At 42.4% G+C, this 22,709-nt stretch overlaps 1 protein-coding gene across 8 annotated transcripts in view; it reads right to left on the reverse strand.

Annotated features, from left to right (window-relative positions):
* The window catches only part of ATXN7L1 (ataxin 7 like 1), a 166,194-nt gene that overhangs the window by 33,439 nt on the left and 110,046 nt on the right, over nt 1-22,709 (reverse strand). For 7 of the 8 annotated variants that reach the window (XR_004645242.1, XM_034766478.1, XM_034766464.1 and 4 more), the window contains one exon: nt 5,713-5,996. Coding sequence is in view for 7 of the 8 variants with exons in the window: in XM_034766478.1 (XP_034622369.1) it covers nt 5,713-5,996 (284 nt within the window). In the remaining variant the exon portion in view is untranslated. Of the gene's footprint in view, nt 1-5,712; nt 5,997-9,352; nt 9,633-22,709 lie in introns of those variants that run through there. The other variant, XM_034766511.1, reaches the window with a different exon arrangement.

Consider the following 22,709-nt stretch of genomic DNA (forward strand, 5'->3'; position numbering starts at 1 on the left):
GCCAACATCCTGATTTGCAGCCAGAAAAACTGGAAGCCTGTATGACCTACAGAGCAATGACATAATATACTCCGTACAAGGCACACTGCTAAGTAAGCAGGTGTAGCGAGGCGGTGGGATACCCCACAGCCCCGCTGAGGGCCGAACCTCCCCTAATACCAACGTGGGCGGAGCCACCAGGTCCGGGGCCCGCCCCTCCGAGGTCACGGCCCCGACCCGGAAGTATAAAAGACCGCCTGCAGAGCTCAGTGGAGCCCAGGCCGGCGGAGAGAGCAGACGTCCATGGCCGAGCTCCCGCTTAGGAAACAGCCGCAGGCAGCGACCGACCTGCTGACTCACCGGGCCGGTCGAGCCTACCTCTTGCCCAGTACCCTGAGGAGGACTGGCCAAGCCTGCCCTGTGCCAGGTACCCCGAGGAGGAGCCGAGCCTGCCCTTCGCTACCTACCCAGAGGAGCCAATGCTGGTGGAAAGCACCGACGACACTAAGACGGCCCAGGTACCATACGAGGGGGAGTGTGGAAGTAGCCTGGGGGCAGCCAACCCCACTCTGGCTGCTGCACTGCCAGAGCTGATGTCAGTGGGTTGCGGCCAGGATCCCCACTGACAGCAGCGAGTTTCCGTCGCTGCTAGGGCCCTGGGCTGGGACGCAGTGGAGTGGGAGGGCCTGCATCCCCCCTGCCACCCACTCCTTGGGTGGCAGACTCCCCGCTTTTTCCCTGGCCTAGAGAGGCTGGGGCCCTGCTTAAGGGCCTGGGCCGCTGATTGACTATTTGATTAGTGCCCCACCCTGACTTAGGACCTGGGCTGCTATAGACTTTGCCTCAGCCCTTGCTTAAGGGCCTGAGTCTTGACCTCTTGGCTCAGCCCCTGCTTATGGGCCTGAGCCCTTAACTGTGGGTCTGCGGTCCCAGACTGCCACCGGACCAGAGCGAGGTGGTGGAATACCCCACAGCCCCGCTGAGGGACGAACCTCAGCCCCAAAACTACTACAGCAGGCAAACCACATTTTCTTCTAGTTGAGCAATTTTTCCAAGAGTAGCCATATACTTGCTCCATGGTGAAGAGGAAAGATCACCACCTTCTTGCTAAGCAATGATAAAAACAGATCTCTTGGATTCCCAGGGAGGAACAGTATCCATTATGTCAGGTCAGAGTGCCAGTTGTAAATGTTACCTTGGACTGTCACAGATCAGCACTGGCATATCCCAGGCATGCTGCAGGGTTGACACACTGATCCTCCAAAATGGGAGAGTGAAAGCATTTCTCTGGAGCAGCTGCAGTGGATGGCTTAGAGCAACATTATAGTCTCGGCAGAATGAAGAGGAGGGAGTAAACTCTACAACCTACAGCCACAGCTTGAAAATTAGCAGACAGTCCTATTTAGATGGGGCTTCCAGTTCTTTTGCTTTGTCCATAAATGGGATTTGGAACTGAAAAAAGTTTTTTTTCCCCAGATTCAGTTCTTCCAGTTTGCCAATAGGGGACATTGATCCTCAAGACTGCTTCTCACAGCTCTTCAGGCTGGCTACCTCTCTCTCTGCTCAAACTTTGCCACAGGGAGGAGGGCAGCATCCTGGACCACCCCCAACAAGAACCAGCCTTCAGGCACAGAAAGAGCTTCAGCCTCATTCGAGGATGTAGGGTAAAGAGAGAGGGCAGGGCTCTGAGAAGGAAGTAAAACTGATGAAAACCAGTTTAAGCCCATTGCCAGGACTGAAAACCACAAGCAGTTGGCTCCACTTCTGCAGCAAGAGACTGAGATGACCCTAAAAATTCCCCTGCCCACTTACTGTGTAAAACAAGTATATTAAGTCCTGGGTATATTCCAAAGAATCATTTACTAACCCTCAGATCTTTAGCTCAGCCTGTGCCGAATTGTGTATAATAATGGTCAGAAACCAACCGTGTTGATGGACAACCTGTATAAAACATTTACACGTTTTACAACGTACTTTACTTGCATCATTGTGATGAACAATCATAAACGGTATCATGGTGCTGAATCAATAAGTGGGGCAGAGAAGGCAGGATTTAGTGGATTCTAGGTCTGGTAACAGAACAGATCTTTAAAGAACAACCTGAAAAAAAAACTATCAGTTTTGTGGCCCTGGCAATCAATATATTCCTGTGAAAAAATAGCTTAACATTCACCAGAATGACCACAAGGTAATACGACAGAGTCCTAGCCTATTTGGAGATTTCCCCCAAGCAAATTTTCATATATTGGCAGATATGGTGAATTGGCAACATTTGCTGAGTCAGTGCCAGTGCGGACCTGCCCTAGCACTACATAGCCCTAGTTAAGCAATATGAAAGAAGGCCCCATACTGTGATGACCTCTTCAGAATAATTATTCACTCTAACGGTTGCATATACAGTAAATATTTATAAATACAACCTCAGCGTATACAACACCTACAGTCGTCTGTGGAGCAAGGCTGGTAGCTTGAAGACAGGGACCATCAGCTAGTGCTCGTCTTCACTGCAAGAATTAGCTTGAATTAGTGCACTCGAGTTACTCTACTGGAGCTTGCCTAGGTCAAGTGAAAGTGGAGTGAGAGCAACCACACTGCAAAACACCACTCGAGCAACACAGAGTGATCAGATTAGCAGATGAGTTGTGAGCTGCTGCATCCCCATTGCATTACTTGCTTGAGAATCAGCAGCACCTGAGCTTCAATCCAGCCTCCTTACAGGCCAGCTAGCTCGAGCTTAAAGCACCACTTAACTTGAGCTAGAGATACTTGTGTCTGTCCTGTTGTCTACTTAGGGGCAAAACCTGAGTTACAGCTGGAACGAACAATGCAGTGAAGACAAGCTCCCATTGTCCAGGGAAGAGAGATCTAAGCTGAATTTTGAACTTAAGCTGCTCAAAATGTTCATGTTTTCTTAAACCATTCTTTCCATTGGTATCTTAAACTGTTTTCTGGTAGAACACAATGCCCTGTATTTGTTCACTGGAATCATAAATTAGATCCTAGTAAATGAAACGTTAGGTTAAAAAAGATAAATGAGTCATTTATGCTAAATACTTTCAGTTCTGTTGAATTTTGGTATGGTCAACTGCAAAAACTTAGGACAAAAGTTTTCCTGTGTGCCACCTTTAACTAGTTAAGAAAGAAGACACCACACTAAATGCTTTAGCGCAATGGCACTGTTCCATACACCCCTCCCCCCCGTCTTAGAAAACACACCTTGCACTGTTTTGGAGTCAAGCCATTCTAACAGAACCATAATACTAACTGCCAAATGTGAGAAAAATAAAAAAAAATAAACCAATATTCAGTCTACAAAAACCTGGGTTATACTTTAAACTCAATTACAAATAATAGCATTCATCTTTATAAGTTATTGTATAACTAATCAGTGGTGTCACAACATGCATTTGGGAAACAGAATCAATTAACTTTCTATCAAGCGCACAGCCTAATCTGGATAGCACTGCCAATAGCAAAATTAGACTTTCAATTCACACAAGAAATTTTCTGCCCAAATCTCAGCATGCTGCCAATGGATGAATAGGCCCTGTGCAGCTTCTGATGCAGTAAACCTGATTCAGTTACTTTTGCTGGAAAATCTAAGTCAGACATTTTGTTTTCCTTCATTCAGAACAAAAATGTATTCTGCTTTTGGCAGCAAAGTCTCTGCCCAGAGTCCTGCAACTGGCTTGGCTCAACTCTGGGGAAAAATCCTCCCTGCCCCTCCCCCCAGCTGTAAAGCAGTGGACACTTCGTAATTGCTACTGCATCCTTGAGCTACAGTTTCTTCCATGATGCTTATCCTCTTGCTCCATTGGTGGATCTGCAAAGTGACAGATCAACAGGCCCACATTCTGCCTTCATAACCACAGATCCAAGGCTGTGCAGGTCATGACCACAGCTTGTGCAGCTTCCCGAAATCCTACCTCCTCCTCCTCCCCATTAAGAGAAACCAGACCCCAGTTTTGCTCTTTGTGTGTATGTGCACATGTGCAGCCCTCTTCATTCCTCTTCACTTGTTGCGGAAGAGGAAATGAGAGACAAGATTTACCTAGCATCAGTGTCTCTCCCCCTAAATCTGTGTAGTATTTCCTGATATTTAAGAAAAAATAAAAGCTTAAAAATTATTTTACAATGTGATAGGGTGAAGTCCCATCAGATTAGGGTGATGTTTGTATCATACTGCCTTCTTACCAAAATTAAAAACAGAATGTTGTACAGAGCACATACTCTATGTTTTTGTCCCTTTTAAAGTTTTAACAATGCAAAACTGTAACCGTTTCCAGAGAGTAAGATTAGCCACTGCATTGCACAGCTACACAACTAACACACTGGATCCACATAACAATACCCCTGAAAAGCCCATTCATTAGTACAGGCATGATGTTTAACATGAAAGACACTTACTGATGGCACATCCAATGGACATCTTGCAAGTGGCAGAAGTTATGTTTCTCAGTTGAACTAACTACATGTACATAATAAGAGTCCAGGAATGTCACCGTGAGTCATTCTGAAGCCTAAAACGTCTGTTGAGTCAGTGCAAAGCGATGGAAGCAGCTAGAAACATGGCTGAGAGCTCCTTTTGTTCAGATTATCACCAGGGTGAATCATCACTGGGTTTTGCAGTCTGTTACTGTCCAGTTTTTAAGTTCTCAGCCATTCTGACTTTACAAATTATACCCATGCAGCGTATAACTAGAGAAGGCATGTATCTATGCCATGTCAAGAGTCCCAGACCATTGTGATACCAGAAATAACTCAACCAATTACCACTCTTACTCTATAGCTAATTTGCATGCACATTTTCATTGGCTGAATGAGGGAGACTGCATAGATTATGTGGCCCAACTGCCACACCCATGCGCCCAACTGCCACTTGCACAAATCAACACCACTCACACAACACAACCAGCACACACAACTATCTCAAACTCACACAGCCTCTTGCCAGAGCATACACCCATCTTCCACCCACTCAAATCCACACACCTCTCCCAGCACAACACAACCCCCACATAAATTAACACAATCACTCACACAACGACAAAACCAGCACACACAATAACCCCACTCTGAAGGCCTACAATGTCTGTTGAGTCAGTGTGAAGTGATGGAAACAGCTACAAGCAAGGTAGAGAGCTTTTTCTGTTTAGAATATCTCCCAGGTTCAATCATCACTGTGATTCACAGTATGTTACTGTCCAATATTTAAGTTCTCAGACATTTTTGGCCTTTTTACACACAACTTTATGAATTATAGCCATGTGGCAGCATGGGCCTTCAACTACAAGATATACATTAATGCCTCAAATCTCAAGTATTCAATTGGAGTGAGTTGAGAACAATACTAAATCTTGGTAAGTTGATCATTGCTACACTGGTCTGCAGCAAATTTGTTCAATATGAGTAAAAATAAATTAAAAAGGGAGATCCTATTGCCCTTTTATTTTACTGCATTTATTCACTAGATAATCTACACTTTATCTGCTGGCCAATTGAGGACAAATAGTTAACCACCCAGATTAATTCTAAGCCAAAATGAACTTGTATTTTGTAAAGGAAATATTTTATCCATATGGCAATGGCTTGCAGGCTAACTATTCATATTAAAAACAGCATCTTACAGTAAAACATAGCTACAGCAAATTACAGTATATTACTCCTCAGCTACAAAAATTATTAATGAAGAATGATGGACTATCTCAAAAGGCGCACTACAACATCACTCACCTGAAAGTCTTTTGTAAGGCTTGTTACTGCTTTTAGTGCCGTTTTGGTGTTTCTTGTCTATTGAAGGAGCTAGAATTCCTTTGCCGTTCAGAATCTTTTCTGGTGATGGTGGCACTGACTTAGATGTCAAAGAAGATTTAACCAAAGTTGGAGCAGGTATGGTGGATGAAGAGGCTGAGGAGGAGGTGATGGTGGTAGTGGTTGTAGAATTCATTTTAACATTGGCACCATCTGCCTTCACTAGGTTAGGAATTTTCTCTAGACTGACTACAGGAACAGGAACACTGCAAAACCAAAGAAAGAGTCTTCAAGTTGTATTTTCTGTACCACAGGATTTACAGTTTGATTACTTCTACATTTTATTATGAATTAGACACAGTTATATAAGAACTTCTGAATTAAGTCACATAATATCCTGGGACCAGACTAAAAATGAGATACTTTGCAAACATGTAATATTTCGTTCAATCAGGTATTTACATAAACGGCCATTTTTCAAAGCATGAAAGTTTTGAGAACGAATTATATGGGTCAAGGTATGTATTTTTCCTTTTTACGATCCATTTTCCCCACTATTTATAATTCCTCTTTGGAATCTTGAAATTTAAAATTAGTCTTTTTATATAAAGATTTTATTCCTCCAATAATAGGCGCACACTTTTTTTTTCTGTACAGTGTTCATCATGATTGTGCGCTTTGCTATTGGCAATATTAACATTAATTAATAAATATCCATAAAACATTCTCTTGCTTAGAAGAGCCCCAAAAGGTTATATGCATTTGGGGATTAGAGGAAAAGAAGTCACATTTTGAACTTGGCAACTTTAACAGTCTCCCTTTAAATATACTACAAACCCTAATGAGTTTAGCAGACCCTAAAATATATTTTAATACAATTTTAAGAATTAATAAACAATTTGCTTAATTTTTCCTTTCTAAAATAAGTTCAGCAATAATGAGCGCTATATAATTTGACTTTTTTAATAGTATATTTATGGCATTAACAAATTAACATTCTCAATTCAATAGCAAGAGGTGAGCAAGATTGGATTCATTTTAGTTTGATAAAGAAATTTATTTTAATCCTAAAATAATTTGACTTTACTGGCTGACATGTAAATGAGCAGACATGTTGTGAAGACGCACATTTCTTTGTCCATCCAATATCGACCCCCATATTGCCTGCCAGTTTCCTGCCTCCGGCTCAGGCCCTCCCAGGAAAACCAATCCTGATAGATAACATTCATGATAAAGAGGCACAGAGCTTTAAGCCCAGGTCTTGTTAAAAGGCCATAATGAAAACATCTCCATTATTCCACTCCTTCCCCCACCCTCTTTGAGGCATTGCTCTTGTCAGACAGGGTGTGATCAACTACTTTTTCAGCAAATACATATCCAGATGGCACGCAAATTCTCTGGTGATGCTCTCGGGGCATTATTCCAGACTGAGGAAACAGACAGACTGTCCTTGAAATTCAAGAGCTGTTCCTAAATATGAATAGAAGGGGATATTTCTGTAGCAGACCAAATCTTCACCAGTAAGTACAAGCGTCACCTCTGCTGCTTTCTCAGCTTTTGCTTGCTTGGCTAAGAACATAAGAATGGCCATACAGGGTCAGACCAACGGTCCACCTAGCCCAGTACCCTCTCTTTCAACAGTGGCTGGTTCCAGAAGAGAACAGGACAATTTATTGAGTGATCCATACCCTGTCATCCACTCCCACCTTCCGGCAGTCAGAGGTGTAGGGACAGCCAGAGTATGGGGTTGCGTATCTGACCATCTTTGGCTAATAGCTATTGATGGACCTGTCCTACATGATCTTATCTAATTCTTTTTTGAACCCTGTTATACTTTTGGCCTTCACAACATCCCCTGGCAACAAGTTTCACAGGTTGACTGTGCATTGTGTAAAGAATTACTTTCTTATGTTTGTTTTAAACCGGCTGCCTATTAATTTCATTGGATGACTCTTGGTTTGTGTGTTATGTGAAGGGGTAAATAACATTTATTCACTTTCTCTACACCATTCACATCTGTGTCATATCCCCCTCAGTTGTCTCTTTCCCAAGATGAACAGCCCCAGCTTTTTAAGCTCTCCTCACATGGAAGCTGTTCCATACCCCTAATCTTTTTTGCTGCCCTTCTCTGTATTGTCTAATGCAACTTTTCTGAGAAGTGGCAACCAGAACTGCACGCGGTATTCAAGGCGTGGTCATACCATGGATTTATATAGTGGCATTATGGTATTTTCTGTCTTATTATCTATCCTTCTCCTAATAGTTCCTAACGTTTTGTTAGCTTTTTTGACTGCTGCTGCACATTGAGCTGATGTTTTCTGAGAACTAACTTGATACCACTCAAGAAAAAGATCATGTAGTCAACAGCTAATTTAGACCCCATCATTTTGTATATATAGTTGGGATTATATTTTCCAATGTGCATTAATTTGCCTTTATCAACACTGAATTTCATCTGCCATTTTCTTGCCCAGTCACCCAGTTTTGTGAACTCCTTTTGTTAACTCTTTGCAGTCAGTTTTGGACTTAACTATCTTGAATAATTTTGTATCATCTGCAAACTTTGCCACTTCACTCTTTGCCTCTTTTTCTGGATCATTTATGAATACGTTCATCAGCACTGGTCTCACTGCAGATCCTTGGGGAACCCTGCTATTTATCTCTCTCCACTGTGAAAACTGACTGTCTATTCCTACCCTTTGTTTTCTACCTTGTAAACATTAGAGGACCTTCTCTCCTATACCATGACTGCTTACTTGCTTAAGAGCCAGGGATGTGGGGACCTTGTCAAAGGCTTTCTGAAAATCAAAGTACATTATATCCACTGGATCACCCATGTCCATATACTTTTTGACCCCCTCAACGAATTCTAATAGATTGGTGAGGCATGATTTCCCTTTAGAAAAGCCATGTTGACTCTTCCACAAGATGCTGTGTTCATCTATATGTCTGATAATTCTGTTCTTTGCTGTGGTTTCAACCAATTTGCCGGATATTGAAGTTAGGCTTACTGGCCTCTAATTGCCAGGATTGCCTCTGGAGACTTTTTAAAAAAAACAAACAAACAGCATCACATTAATTATCCACTAATGGGTTCTAAAGACTGAGCTAGCCTCTAATTTTAACCCCCAGGATAACCTAGAGCACCAGGCCATGCTGGACACAGATACTTCTGATGAGTCAGAGTATAAGAAGTTGTTTAGTCTAATCATTGGCTTACAGACCTTTAAACTGTGTGCATATTATAGATAAAAAGAAAATGCATTAACTGGATGGGTACAGCACAAAGTTTCCCCTTATCACAATTTTATTAAATGTTTCTTTTGAAGCACCAATCAAGTTTATTAACTAAGGACATTATCACTGCAAACATTTTAAGAGAGCAGAGCATGTTTCCAATTGTGCTGATTCTCAAAAATTTTATATTGTTAACCATGCATCTCCTACTGAATCAAGATAGAAACTGAAATATGCTAACATAATATGTCTTTAAGTGGAGGGTTTTTTTTGCCAGGAGCATAAGTTGCCAGTGCTCTGAGATGTGCAATGCTACCTCCTAACTTTGAGTGGAGTTCAAGATATTGGATTTTTTATACAAAGCACCAAGTGACTTAGAACTTACCTGTTTGAGAAACTGCCTCTTCCCATACTGCATTGCTGCAGCTGGCAGAGGTGCCAGGGCTGGAGTTCCCTTAGTTTGAAAGAGAAGGAGCTGCTGACAGGTATTCTGTGAGGGGCCCTGAACTTTGGAACCTTGGTCCAAAATAGCCCAAAAGTCTATTGATCTTCAGGGCATGCTGCAAAACCTCTCTTTCTCCAGGCTTTTGAGGAAGGTGAGCGGAAAACTGGAATGTGTTACTGAAGGGCTGGGATCTGTGGCTGGAGCACATCCACCTTCCCTCTCCCTGGTTTTGAAGAGTTAGGAATTTTTGTATTATCAGTGTGATTGTACGTTTTAACATGGTAAAAGTACCCAGAGGAGATTTGTACAAATCATACACATATCAAACCAAAAAAGAATTGTGTAGCATAGCAATATCCAGATCTGGTATTAATTAGATGCAACGGTCAAAGAGGGCCAAATTCTGTGGTGGAAAAAATGGTTTTGTAAGTTGGTCACAAAACGGGCAAAACTGTAGCTTAACTTGTACCCACTCTGCATTCAACAGGTATAAGAAACCAGTATAAGTTACAAGGTGATTGCACCCAAAGCAACAGAAGGATGTAAAATAAAGCATATCCCTTATACCTGCGTTTCCTACTATAGTGTCACTTCTACATTGACATAGAATTTGGCCCTCTGTTTGTATTGCCTTCCCCGAACCCCTGAATTCATTCAGTTAAAAGATAAGACACCATTTATATAAAAATGACTTCTTGGAGAAAACCTATAGTCTTCTTACACATGATTAAACTACAGTAATTTATGAACAGAGGAAATCATGGCCAATTCAACTCAGAGTCAAGTAGTTTTTATTATGTAAAAATAAAGCTGGGTAAGTTTTCAAGACACATTTTTATTTTTATACAGAAATTTAAAAACACTGATAAGCAATAAAAAGGGGCAAAAGTGTCCCCCAAAATAGATTCTCTATTTTAGTATTAAAGATAATGGAGTAAATAGGCTAAAACAAGAATAATGGCAGAGAACTTACTTGTTTTATATTTACTGCTAACTCCGAATTACAGAGTCTTGAATGCATATGGACCAATGAGCTAACTGACAAAGCCCAGGAGGGGTTACTGGCTTGGGTAAGTTTCGGACCACCAAATCAAACCAGAGAATAGGATGAGTTACTCCTTCAACACCTGTTGTCTGTAATGTGTGGAAAGAAAACTTGTGATGTTATGGGGGACTTTAATTTTGGAGACATGCTGGAGGTCTCATATAGCTAGAAGTAAAACATCATTAGAGTTTCTAAAAATTATACATAATTTTCTAACACTAAAGGTATTGCATTCAACACAATGCAATTATTTGGACCTCATTATGACAGATAATGATTAATCAATAACAGAGCGGGAAGCTGTTGGTTGCTTAGGGACCAGAAAACTTTAGTTTTTCTCCAAGAGATCACTGATATAAATGGTGTCTTATCTTTTCACTGAATGAATTGGGGTGGGGGGGGAAAGGGGGAAAAGAAATACAACCATGACTCTGATTACATTCAGTATGGACAAACAAAGGAAAAATCCCAACCAGTAATGTATACACTTGGTGCTTCAAAAAGGCTAATTTTCCAAAGCTGAGGAAAAATATGAATTAAATTGTTTGGGAGGAAAATTGTGAGTTCTTTAAGAAGAGTTTATTAGATGGCCAAAAAAGCCATGATTCCACAATCAAGGAAGAGGACAACTTTAGCTAAAAGTACATTCCTGGTTCAGTGGTAAAGTAAAAGCAGCAAATAGAAAAACAGCACCCTCCCCCCCCCCCGCCCCCAAAAACAACAACAGAACAAATTTTAAAAAGTGATTGATATAAATTCGAAGTTATGAAGTACAGAAAATCAATAAGGGAAACTAAAGACGTCAGGAAAAATCCATAGTTGGCAGGACTAAAGACAATAATAAGTTTTTGAAGTGTATTAATAATAAAAGAAATCCCAACAAGGGTATAGACCCATTACTAGAATTGTTAATAATGATGCAGAAAAGACAGAAGTGTTTAATAAATATTTCTGTTCTGTATTTGGAAAGAAGCAGGATTATGTACTCTTATGACTGAGGATGAAGTACTAAGGAAGATATAAAACAACATCTACTGGGAATAAATATTTTTAAATCAGCATGCCCAGATACCAAGCATTCAAGAGTCCTAAAAGAGTTGGCTGAGGAGATCTCTGGCCCTTCTCATGTTAATTTTTAACACATCTTGAGATAACTGGGGAAATGCCAGAAGATAGAAAGAGTGTTAATGTTGTGACAATGTTCAAAAAGGGTTAATATAGGTTGGCTAGCCCGAGCAAAATAATGGAAGAGCTGATATTGGACTCACCTGATAAAGAATTAAAGGATAGGAATATAATTAATGCCAGTCAACATAGTTTCATGGAAAAAAAATAATTACCTGTACTCTGTTGTTTGAGATGTGGGTGCAGATGTGTAGTATTCCAGTCAAAGTGTGCGTGTGCCCAGTGCATCACAATCTGAGAACTTTGCTTAGCAGTACCTGTCGGGGCGGTACTCATGTCTTTCAGTCCTTAGCTCCTCCCCTGCTATAAGGGCAACGCTGCCTTGACTCCCTTCAGTTCCTTCGCACCAGAATCCAAAGCTAACAATTCTGATGAGGAGGGGATGTTGGGTGGGTCGTAGAATCTATATCTGCACCCACATCTCAAGGGAAAACAGTTACAGTTCAGGTAAGTTACTGTTGTTTTTTTTCTTCGAGTAGTTGCAGACATGTATTCCACACTAAGGCCACTCACAAGCAGTAACTGAAGGAGGTGGGGCTAAAGAACAATTGAAAAACTGCCTTCCCAAGGTTTGCATCTGACCTTGATGCAGTCATCCTAACATAATGCTTCGTAAAAATATGTACTGAAGACCAGGAAGCTGTTCTGCAAATGTCTAATATAGAACATCACCAGGAAGCTGTTTGGACCCTTGTTGAATGAGCCACAGGTCTTGGAGGAGGTGTAGACTGAGCCACTCCATATGCTGCCATAATGCAGGAAGTAATCCATCTGGGAACTGTCTGCTTGGAAACCACCTGACCCTTCACACGATCCACATAAGAGACAAAGTCGAGACAACTGATGACTTGGAGGCAGACAATCCCTTTAAAAAAAAAATCTACATTTCAGCTAGTTAGAAAAAATTATCTTCCTTTAAAGCAGTGGAATGTCGATATCCTCGTTAAGTAGACCCTCAAGCAGCTGAGAGACAGACCTGATGACTTAAGAAGCAACAGATAATCCAAAACATCTTGAATGCATGCTTGCTTTGGCTGAATTCCCAGAGCTAGCAACCAAACAGAAAAACGCTTCCACTTGATGAACTATGTAGTTCTAGTAGAAAGCTTTCTGCTGTCAAGCAAGACTCAGTGCACCGCTTCCAAGCAATGTCTCTCCCCCTCATCTAACCATGTAGCATCCACGTCAAGAGATGCAGACTGCTCAGTGTGTCAGAAGGGAGGAGGGGAAAATATTTGAGATGTCAGAAAGGTCAAGAAGATCAGAGAACCAAGCTTGTCTTGGCTGGTGATATGAGTATCAGTTTGGTATGATCCAACTTCAGTTTCAGGATAACCTGAAGAATTAAAGCATACATCAGCTCTGATCCCCAATTCAAATGGAAGGCACTGATTAAAGAGCCTAGACTGGGCCCCACTCGAGATCAGAACTGACTGTATTTCCTGTTGTCTTTTGTTGCAAACAAGTCGATCGCTGCAATACTCCAGTCTTTGAAGATGGATCTCAATACATTGTTCTTCAAGGACCAATCATGATTCTAGGAGAAAACTCTGTTGAGGTGGTTGGCTAACTGATTCTGAACACTGGGTAAAGTGAGCCGCTGTGGGGGTAATCTCTTCCTTGATGCACAGATGCCAAAATTGTATCACTTCCTGGCAAGGTGGGTTGGAACTAGCCCCTCCCTGCTTGTTCACATAATATATTTCAATACTATTGTCATTAAGGATATGAATCACTATACCCCTGACGTGAGACTGAAAGGCCAGGCATGCATTGTAAATAGTGCAAAGCTCCAGAAAACTGATGCAAAGGAAAACTTCCAGTTTTGCCCACAGAACCAGAACTTGCAATGACCTAGACGTGCTCCCCAGCCTATTTTGGATATACCGGTAACGATAGTCCTGGCTGGAGAAGGGCGGACAAAGGGAACACCTTATAAACATTGAACTGATCAGTCCTCCACTGTAGGGAGTCCAGGATGTTTGGTGGTATTCACACTAAGCTGTCCTTCTACTGACAATCTGGGAGGTAGACTAGTTTCATCCAGCTTTGATGAGAACACAAATGCAATCTTGCGTGTTGGACTACCTAAATGCATGTTGCCACATGCCTTAGTGACCTCAGGGACACAAGGATTGTAGCTGATGGGCGATCATGAGACTGGAGGGATAGACATAGTCGGTGAATTGCCTGAAATCTCTCAATCAGCAGGAAAGCCCTCAAACTTGTATTGTCTAGTTAAGGCCCCAATGAACTCTATTTTTTGAGTTGGTATTAGGTGTGACTTCCCTTTGTTCTAAATTAGACCCAACTGATCAAAAAGAGAGAAGTGTGAACTGGCTGTGGCAGAGAACCTGGTCTTTGGACTTGCCCCTCAGTAACCAATCATCCAGATAAGGAAAGCTGCAGAATCTCCGTATCGGATGTATTTGTTGAGACCATGGAGATCAAGGTTAGCTCTCACCCCTCCTTTGGGCTTGGGGGATCAGGAAGTAGCAGAAGCAGAATTCCTTTCCCTGATGATGAACTCCCTCACTAAAAGCCCCCAGAGCACACAGAATTTCGACCTGCTGAAGGAGGTAGGAGGGGAGAATGGACAGAAATAGGATGGTATAACCTGATCCCACAGTGCTTAGGATCACCTTGTCCATAGTTATTGTTTCCCAACTACTTTAGAAGCCTGTCCTTGAACTGTGGAGATGTGATCAATAAGTTCACCATTGGCATGCTGCTCTCGATACAAAAGTCGAATAGGCTGCTTGCCTGAAGGTAGTGGAGAAAGGGATGGTTAATCAAATCTGGACCCAGACGGTCTTCTCTTCTGGTGATTTATGCCGCTTTCTAGTTTTGCCACCTAGCAGGCTAATACGACTGTCACAAGTATTGCGGTGAATGATATTGCTAGTGTTGTTGACTCTCATAACAATGTCTCTTTGTGGCCTGGTATAAACCCACAGTGACTGCAAAATAACATAAGAATCCTTAAAAGGATGCAATGTCTTGTCAGTTTTCTCAGAAAACAAAAACCAATCATCGAAAGGTACGTCCTCTGTGCTCTATTGGACCTCAGGAGCTATCGGAGTTCTGTAATCTAGGTCCTTCTCTTTATTACAGAGGCAGCCATAAATCTGGATGAAGGATCTGCTGTCCAGTGCCAATTGCAACAACATTTTGGCCACCAAACGGCCTTCTGCAATGAATGCCTTAAACCAGGGGTCTCAAACTCAATTTACCTTAGGGTCAGTGCCAGTCCTCAAATCCTCCTAGCAGGCCAATAGTGTCACTGAAGATGGTGTTCAGAAAAGAAAACGTTTATATTGTATTTTTAATTTTGAATTTCTTAGAAATAATAAAACTGTCATACAACTTTATACAATTCTTCGCCTGCCAGAGAGTTTTTAGTGTTTGCCAGACACCTGGCAACGCTTCAGTTCTGTCAGTTTGTTGATGTTTGGCCTCAGTGACTGAGCAGTTGAAACCTTCAGGATTGCAGGAAGGTGTGCATCAGATAGTTGTGTTCAGTATTTTGACTTGTTTATATTCATTGTGGAAAAACGTGATGCTGCCTCCATGGCTGATTCTGTCTGGCAATTAATGATGCTGCGGGGGGGGGTGGGGGTGGCGGGGCAGCGCACCTTCAGCAGACATTGCCTGCAGCATATCTGCATGCGTCTCTCCTCCGCGGGCCGCAGTGGGGAGGTTCTTGGGCAGCAGATGGCCCGCGGGCCGGGACTTTGAGACCCCTGCCTTAAACTCTTCCTTGGAGGATTCTCGCAACTTATCCATAAACTTGGGCATAGCATCCTAATTCACAAAATCGTACTTAAATGATAATACCTGGTGTTTCTCAATGCACATTTGTAATTAAGAGGTTGAATAAACTTTTCTCCCCATCAAGACTAACCTCTTAGACTCTTTCTCTTTAGGTGCGGATTTATATCTCCTGTGTCATAATCTCTTGTTTGCCGCCATCACAACAAGAGAATTAGGAGCTGGTTGCTCAATGGTCAAAACCCTGCCTGTGGACATAATACCTCTTATCACTATGCTTTGCTTTTAAAGACACTGGGATATTTCACAGAGATTTGCCAGACTCTAACATCACTTCATTTATAGAGAGAGTGACTCTGACAGGAACAGAGGACTGAAGAATATTCACTAACGTATGGGTGTTCTCCTGAACAAACTCAGCTTGAATACCCAAGGTGGACACTATTTGTCTCAGGAGATCTTGATGTGACTTATCTCCCTTTGTAAGTATTCTCACACTTCTTATCAAACTGTCTGTACTGGGCTAGCTTGATTATCACTTCAAAAGTTTTTTTTCTCTTAATTAATTGGCCTCTCTGAGTTGGTAAGACAACTCCCACCTGTTTATGTTCTCTGTATGTGTGTATATATATCTCCTCAATATATGTTCCATTCTATATGCATCCGAAGAAGTGGGCTGTAGTCCACGAAAGCTTATGCTCTAATAAATTTGTTAGTCTCTAAGGTGCCACAGGTACTCCTGTTCTTTTTACTGGGTCTTCTAGCATCCTGATGCATGAAGCAAAGGATTTCCCATTTATGCTATTTTCTCATGTTATGTAATCTATGCCTAAACATCAACCGTTGGCACTCCTTAAATAGATTAATCCCATGACAAACTGCTTTAACAGTTAAGAAATTTCTCTTCCAAAATTATCTTGGGTTAATTGTCATTTAGTTCCAAGCCATTGTTCCTTGTCATGCCATTCTCAAACACAAATAATCCCTCTACTTTAATACTTCTCAGATATTTGTAGACTATTATATTCACATCATACCGCTGGTCTCCTTCTCTTCAGGTTTTACCATTAAATCATTTTTGCCTGATACAGTCTCAAAATTTTATTATTTTTGTCAGCCATCGCTGGTTTCATTCTCAAGTCTCAGCCTCATCTCAAACCCTTTTAATCTCATTTTTTAAAATTAATACAAACTTAAATTTTCAAACCTCTTAAAATACCTAAAAGTAATCTTTAAAAACCCAAATATTTCTTGTTTGTCTATAGCCCCATTATATAACTAACAAAAGAGCACACAAAATGTGCTCTAGTGGTTAATATAGGAATCTGTACTGCTGAACTGTACTGGAGCCTCTCCTTAATTATGCCAGGGTGTGGAAGAGCTATTTGTGCTGTTTTCATATTCTCAGTTTGCTTCAGTATTATCTCCGTTTGCTCCACATTGCTCATACATGTGATGGGGGAAGAGGAACGTCATTCAGAGGTGCTGTGGGAGTGAACTGGTGCAAATCCATCATGAGCGGGGTCCCCAGACTGCTGGCAGGACTGAGAGGAGATACTAGTAAACTACTCAGAAAGGGAGAAGAGAAGTCAGACCCAGGCCAGGTAATGGCAGATATGATTCCAGTGACAACCAGGAGAGGACAGCAGAGAGAGGTGAATACCCAACAGCTCTTCAGGTGCAGAGGAACAAAAAGACGACTGCCCAGTACATGCCCTTGTATGTACTACCTACACTACACCTATTCCTTCCTTCAAATTAAACAGGGCTCCCTGCTCCCACCTGGAAGTATCAAAATTAACCGGTTTCCCCTCGCTCTGTATCTTTTCACTGGGAACAGAGATTGAGGAAGAAGGGTGGTGGATCCTATCTTACCTGCTGGTTTTATAATGCTGCTTTTTATTCACTTGGAACAAACTCTTACAAGAGCCCTGGGCAGCAGTTTGCTTCCCTGCTGCATGTAATATACTGGGAGTAGTTATTACACCTTGTATCTTTGTACCTTTGCAATGCTGTCATGGAGAGTGTAGTAAGGAATAATCCTTCCTCGGCACTGCTACAGAAAACATGGGTTCCCCACAATAAAAACTCAAAGTGAAAGATTATCTTCCATTAGTTCCTTTTGTGCTTCTTTATTAGCCATACATCTTTCTTGCAACATGTCTGAAATATTAATCTCTGTTACTAGTATAAAAAGTTGTCTTGCTTAATGGAATATAATTCTGGTATTCACAAGTCATACACTGCTGTCTGGCTCTCTGAAAACAGCCTACAGTTATTTAATATTCTGCTTCAGGAAGGCTTTCTTTCTGGTTCACACTTAGATTTCGTCTACCCAAGGATTAGCTATAGTTGACAAAAAGCAGTTAATGTCTTTCCAATGAAATCCAACCTTTGTTCTTTTCTTCTGGGCTAAATTTCCCTTCCTTTTCAGAAATACCCAGTAGCTGGTCATAGGGTTGAGAAAGTGGAACAATCAATTGTTTTTATGCTACACTGTGTCCCAGAAAACTGGAAACATTCCTGTCTTCAGGGCCCAACTGGGTGTCCCTGTTAGTTTTTTACAATCAATCAATCAAATTAAAAGCATGCTGCTTTGTCCCAGTTTTGTGGCCCCTGCAGACACCAACTGAAAGAGCTATCAGGCAGCTGACCCGATGAAACTGATACCTGCTAAATGGGTGCACTTCAGACATCATTCATAAGACCGGTCAAATATTTCTGCCCTCCCCTTTGCCCCCCCACACCAGCAAGCAAGGTGACCAGATGTTCCAGAAACCCAAGAACACCGCAGGCTTTGAGGGAATTTCCATTCTCCCAGTTCAGTTTACAAAAATCCCTGTGTTTTTGTAATCCTGTCATAGTTGCCAGAAACTTTGCTGTGTTGTGGCAGGATGGAGGAGACGGGGCAGTAAGCCTTTCCACTTCTCTGCCCAAACTCTCCCACCTTTCTGATTCCCACCCATCTCCCATGTCCTTTCCTGTTAACAGAACATAACGTAAAAAACAACATTTGTTTTCACACAAAACACAGCCAAACACACTTTAACACTAATATATTTAGGGCTCACAAGGAATAACTGTGCTTGGAATCACAGTTTAGTAATTATTGTGCAGTATATTTCTAAACTAAGAACAATTATAAAAAACATGGAAATAATGATAATTCATACTACATGATTTAGGGGCTGTGGTGCTTTACTAAAGAAAAAATCTGGTTAAAATATACAACCCCCCCACACACACACACTTTGATTTTTATTTTGAGAAAGGACAAAGTGACTATAATGTACTAAATTCAATCATTCTGGGAAAAAAAAAAAAGTGCATCTTGAGCCACCATTCCAGTTACTTGTCAGAGACAAAGGAACAATGGCTCTTTTCTAACAGCACCATTGATGGGGCAGTTATAGGCCTACTCTACACACAAAGTTGTGCTTGTTAACTAAAGAGATAAAGTTAAACCAGCTTAGCTAAACCTCTGCAACTCTGTGTGTGGACACATTCTCACATTGGTTTAAACCTGGCTTCCACTGGTTTAGCTTGCCCATGTTAAACCAAGCAGAGTGTTCACATACTAAGGCCATGTCTACATTACAGACACTACAGCAGCTCCGCTTCAGTGCTGGATGCTTACTATAGCAAAAGATGGGAGGTTTCTGTCGTGGAGGTTAACCCACCACTATAAGCGGTGGTAGCTAGGTCAATGGAAGAACTCTTCAGTTGATCTAGTCGTTTCTACACTGCAGATTAGGCCGGCATAACTCTGTTACTCACAAGTGTGAATTTTTCACATCTTTGACTTACCTAGATCGCTCAATCTAATTTTTAAGTGTAGAGCAAGCCAAAATTGCACTAGTTTAGCTAAACTGATTTTACTCCACGTTTACTTAAATGAATGCAAATTTTGTGTGTAGACAAGTCCACTGTGACCTGTTTTTATGAGAAGAGCAAAAAATGTTATTGTCCGTAATCATCAAATGTTGTCATGTAGAAAGATGGAATTAACATTATTTTTAGTCCTGAACTCCATACATAAGATTCAACTTCATTGTGCCAGAGAAATAAATGCAGCTATGTAACACATTTCTGCCTGAAAAAGGCATCACCTCCCTATTCAGATTGATGACTGTGGAGGTAGGTTACAAAGGCCTGGTCTACACTATAAAGTGAAGCTGATGCAAGCCGCCTTGCGTCAACCTAGCTGTGCATGTGTCGACAGTTAAATCTGTCTCCCACTGATGTGTCTTGTTATTGTGATGCAGTAACACGACCTCCCTGGGCAGCGCTGAGCCATGGTTGATGTACTGAGGTCTACACAGCATGAGTGCGGACACTGTGCTACTTATGCTGACCCTAACAGTCCTCCAAGTAGCTGTCCCACAATGACCAACACTGGCCACTCTGGTCACAACTGTGAACTCAAGTGCGCAGGTGTCACAGGGACCTGAAGCCCTCCTCCCCCTTAAAATCTTGCAAATTTTTGAAATGTCTTTTCCTGATGGTCCAGCGTGGCGAGACACCTAGCAGCTTGCAATTGTTGTGGGCAATTGCCCAGCTGAACATGTCAGCTACATGCTCCAGACATACCCCCAGCTTGGAGTAGATAAGAGATACTGATTGAATCGTCTGGACCTGTGGAGAGAAGAGGATGTGCAGACAGAGCCACAGACCAGCCATAGAAACATTGGCATCTACGAGCTGATGCCACGGGGTATGCAGGAGAAGGGGTACGACAGGGGTCAGCGGCAGTGCTGACTGAAAGTGAAGGAACTGCAGCAGGCATACCGTAAGGCCAGGGAGGCCAACAGTTGATCTGGTGACGAGCCACAGATCTGCTGCTTTTACAAAGAGCTATGTGCCATAATTGGCAGAGACCCCACCAGCACCCCACACAACACTGTTGATACCTCTGAGAAGCCCAACTCACACACTCCTGTCGTGAACAGTGAGGACAAGGAGGAGGAGCAGAAAGAGGAGGAGGACGGGGAACAGGAGACCAGGGATGGGGTCCAGCAATGCCATGAGCCAGGACCTGTTTGAGACTCTAATGCAGTCCAGTCAGTCTCAGGAGTCGAACATAGGTGAGCCCAATGCAGGGGAAGGAACCTCCAGTAAGTGTGTAAATGTATTTCTCATTTGTCCCAAATGCTTTTCATTCCCCTGTACAGTTCGGTGGTTGGGGCATGTGGAGCAGTTTGTTTATGTACACTGGGATGTCCCAAGAGATTTCAATAAAACTTTCATGGAGGTTCTTTGCAATTTGCTGCCAAAGGTTTCTAAGGATGGCAGCTTTATTTCTTCCTCCCTGGTGGGACACTTTCCCACACCACTCAGAGATAACTTCGGCAGGTACCATTGCAGTAAACAGGCTAGCATCATATGGGCCCAGGCAGCTTCAGGATGCCAGCAGCAGCTGTGCTCTCGGTTCACCCTCGGGAGTGAGATATTGGCTAAAATCACTACTGTCTGTGAAAAATGGTGCCAGTACTCAGTGCCATTTACCTGTTCTCATGCAACTGGTTTCATGCAACTGAGCAATTCCCACCTCATTTCCCTTGCCCTGGTGGGCCATACTCACCAGGGCAGGAGCGGTGAGTGGTACAGTGCACAAGCAATCCCAAGCAGAAGTGTCAATAAGCGAGCCTTGTTTAAAACAAATGGGAAGCAAGGGAAGGGAGTTCTGAATCTTAACTTCCACTTTCCATTGTGACTATATTGACAGTGTTACCTCTGTGTGTTTTATCTGTAGCTGCTGCTGTTGCGGCCTTGAGGGGGCTCCCCTTCCACACTCGCAGAATGCCTGAACCAGATAAGGAGGAGAGAGAAGAGGACTTGGGATGACATGTTCAGAGAGATCCTGCAAGCCAGAGCTGCATCAGACAAGAGTAGAGGGCCTGGAGGGTGAATGTTGCAAACTGTATGAAGAAGGAAAGAGCAGACAGAGACAGGCCCAGGAGTCACACCAGCAAAAGGAGAGGGAGATGCACCAGGACACAATGGGGTTTTTCTCCAGCAGCAAACGCAGATTCTGCACACTCTTGTGGACCTACAGGTTCAACAACCACAGGTTTACCTCCCTTTTCTGTCCACGGAGAACACCATTATAGCACCTCCCTTCACCCCTCCTCAACATTCCACGTCGCATCACATCCCTACCCCGACCACTCCACACCTGAGGACATTAAGGACAACCATAGCTTCACATACACTGACCTGAAAGAGCCACAGTTGCTATACATGTAGCAAAAATGGCCATAAATATTCTCTCTCTTTCTTAAGCTCTATTCCATAAATTTATTAAGTTTTAAATGTATTTACTTTTAACTAGGACAGAATTTTTTGCAGGGTTTTCATTACTCAAAATTTTATTGTTTGGAAAACAGTTCATCTTTATTAGTTCACAACATATGCTGCAGAATGCCTAGCAGTACTGAAAGCACCTACTTACTTGTTATTGTACAACGTGACAGCTCAGGATCAGTGAAAAAAACAACATAATAATCATAAATGTACAGCATGCACCACAAAATTAATAGGAGCATTGACTGCATTATATTCATAGGTGTATACCAAGCACCACACAATTTCTAGTGGGCCCCAAAACACCACTATGCACTATTCTGGCTCACTGTCAAAGTGCTCTTTCAAAGTCTCCCTGAGCCCTATAGCTCCACACTGAGCTCTTCTAATAGTCATCTGGTCTGGCGGTTCAAACTCAGCAGACAGCCGCTCCCACTCCACTCCACTGGCAATTTTTCCCCTTTTGCTTCACAGACATTATGCAGGACACAGCAGGCAGCTATAACCATTGGGATGACTTTTTCACTGAGATCCAATCTTGTGAGTAAACACCACCAGCATCCCTTCAACGTAGCAAGAGCACATTCAACCGTCATTCTGCACCTGCTGAGCCAGTAGCTGAATATTTCCTTGCTACTATCCAAGTGGCCGATGTATGTCTTCATAACCCAGGGGAGCAAGTGGTAGGCTGGTTCCCCAGGATCACTATTGGCATTTCAACATCACCAATGGTAATCTGCTGGTTGGGAAAGAAAGTCCCTGCTTGTAGCCTTCTGAACAGTCCTGTGTTCTTAAAGATGTGAGCATCATGCACCTTACCTGAGCAGATAACAATAATGTTGGTGAAGTGTCCTGGTGATCTACCAATGCTTGAATAACCAGAGAAAAGTAGCCCTTTCTATTGAGGTACTCTGTGGCAAGGTGGGCAGGTGCCAAAATAGTGATATGAGTGCTATCGCCCAACCACTGTTCGGGAACCCCACTGCTGCAAAT

Source organism: Trachemys scripta, chromosome 1, assembly GCF_013100865.1.
Source record: "Trachemys scripta elegans isolate TJP31775 chromosome 1, CAS_Tse_1.0, whole genome shotgun sequence".
Lineage (NCBI taxonomy): Eukaryota > Metazoa > Chordata > Testudines > Emydidae > Trachemys > Trachemys scripta.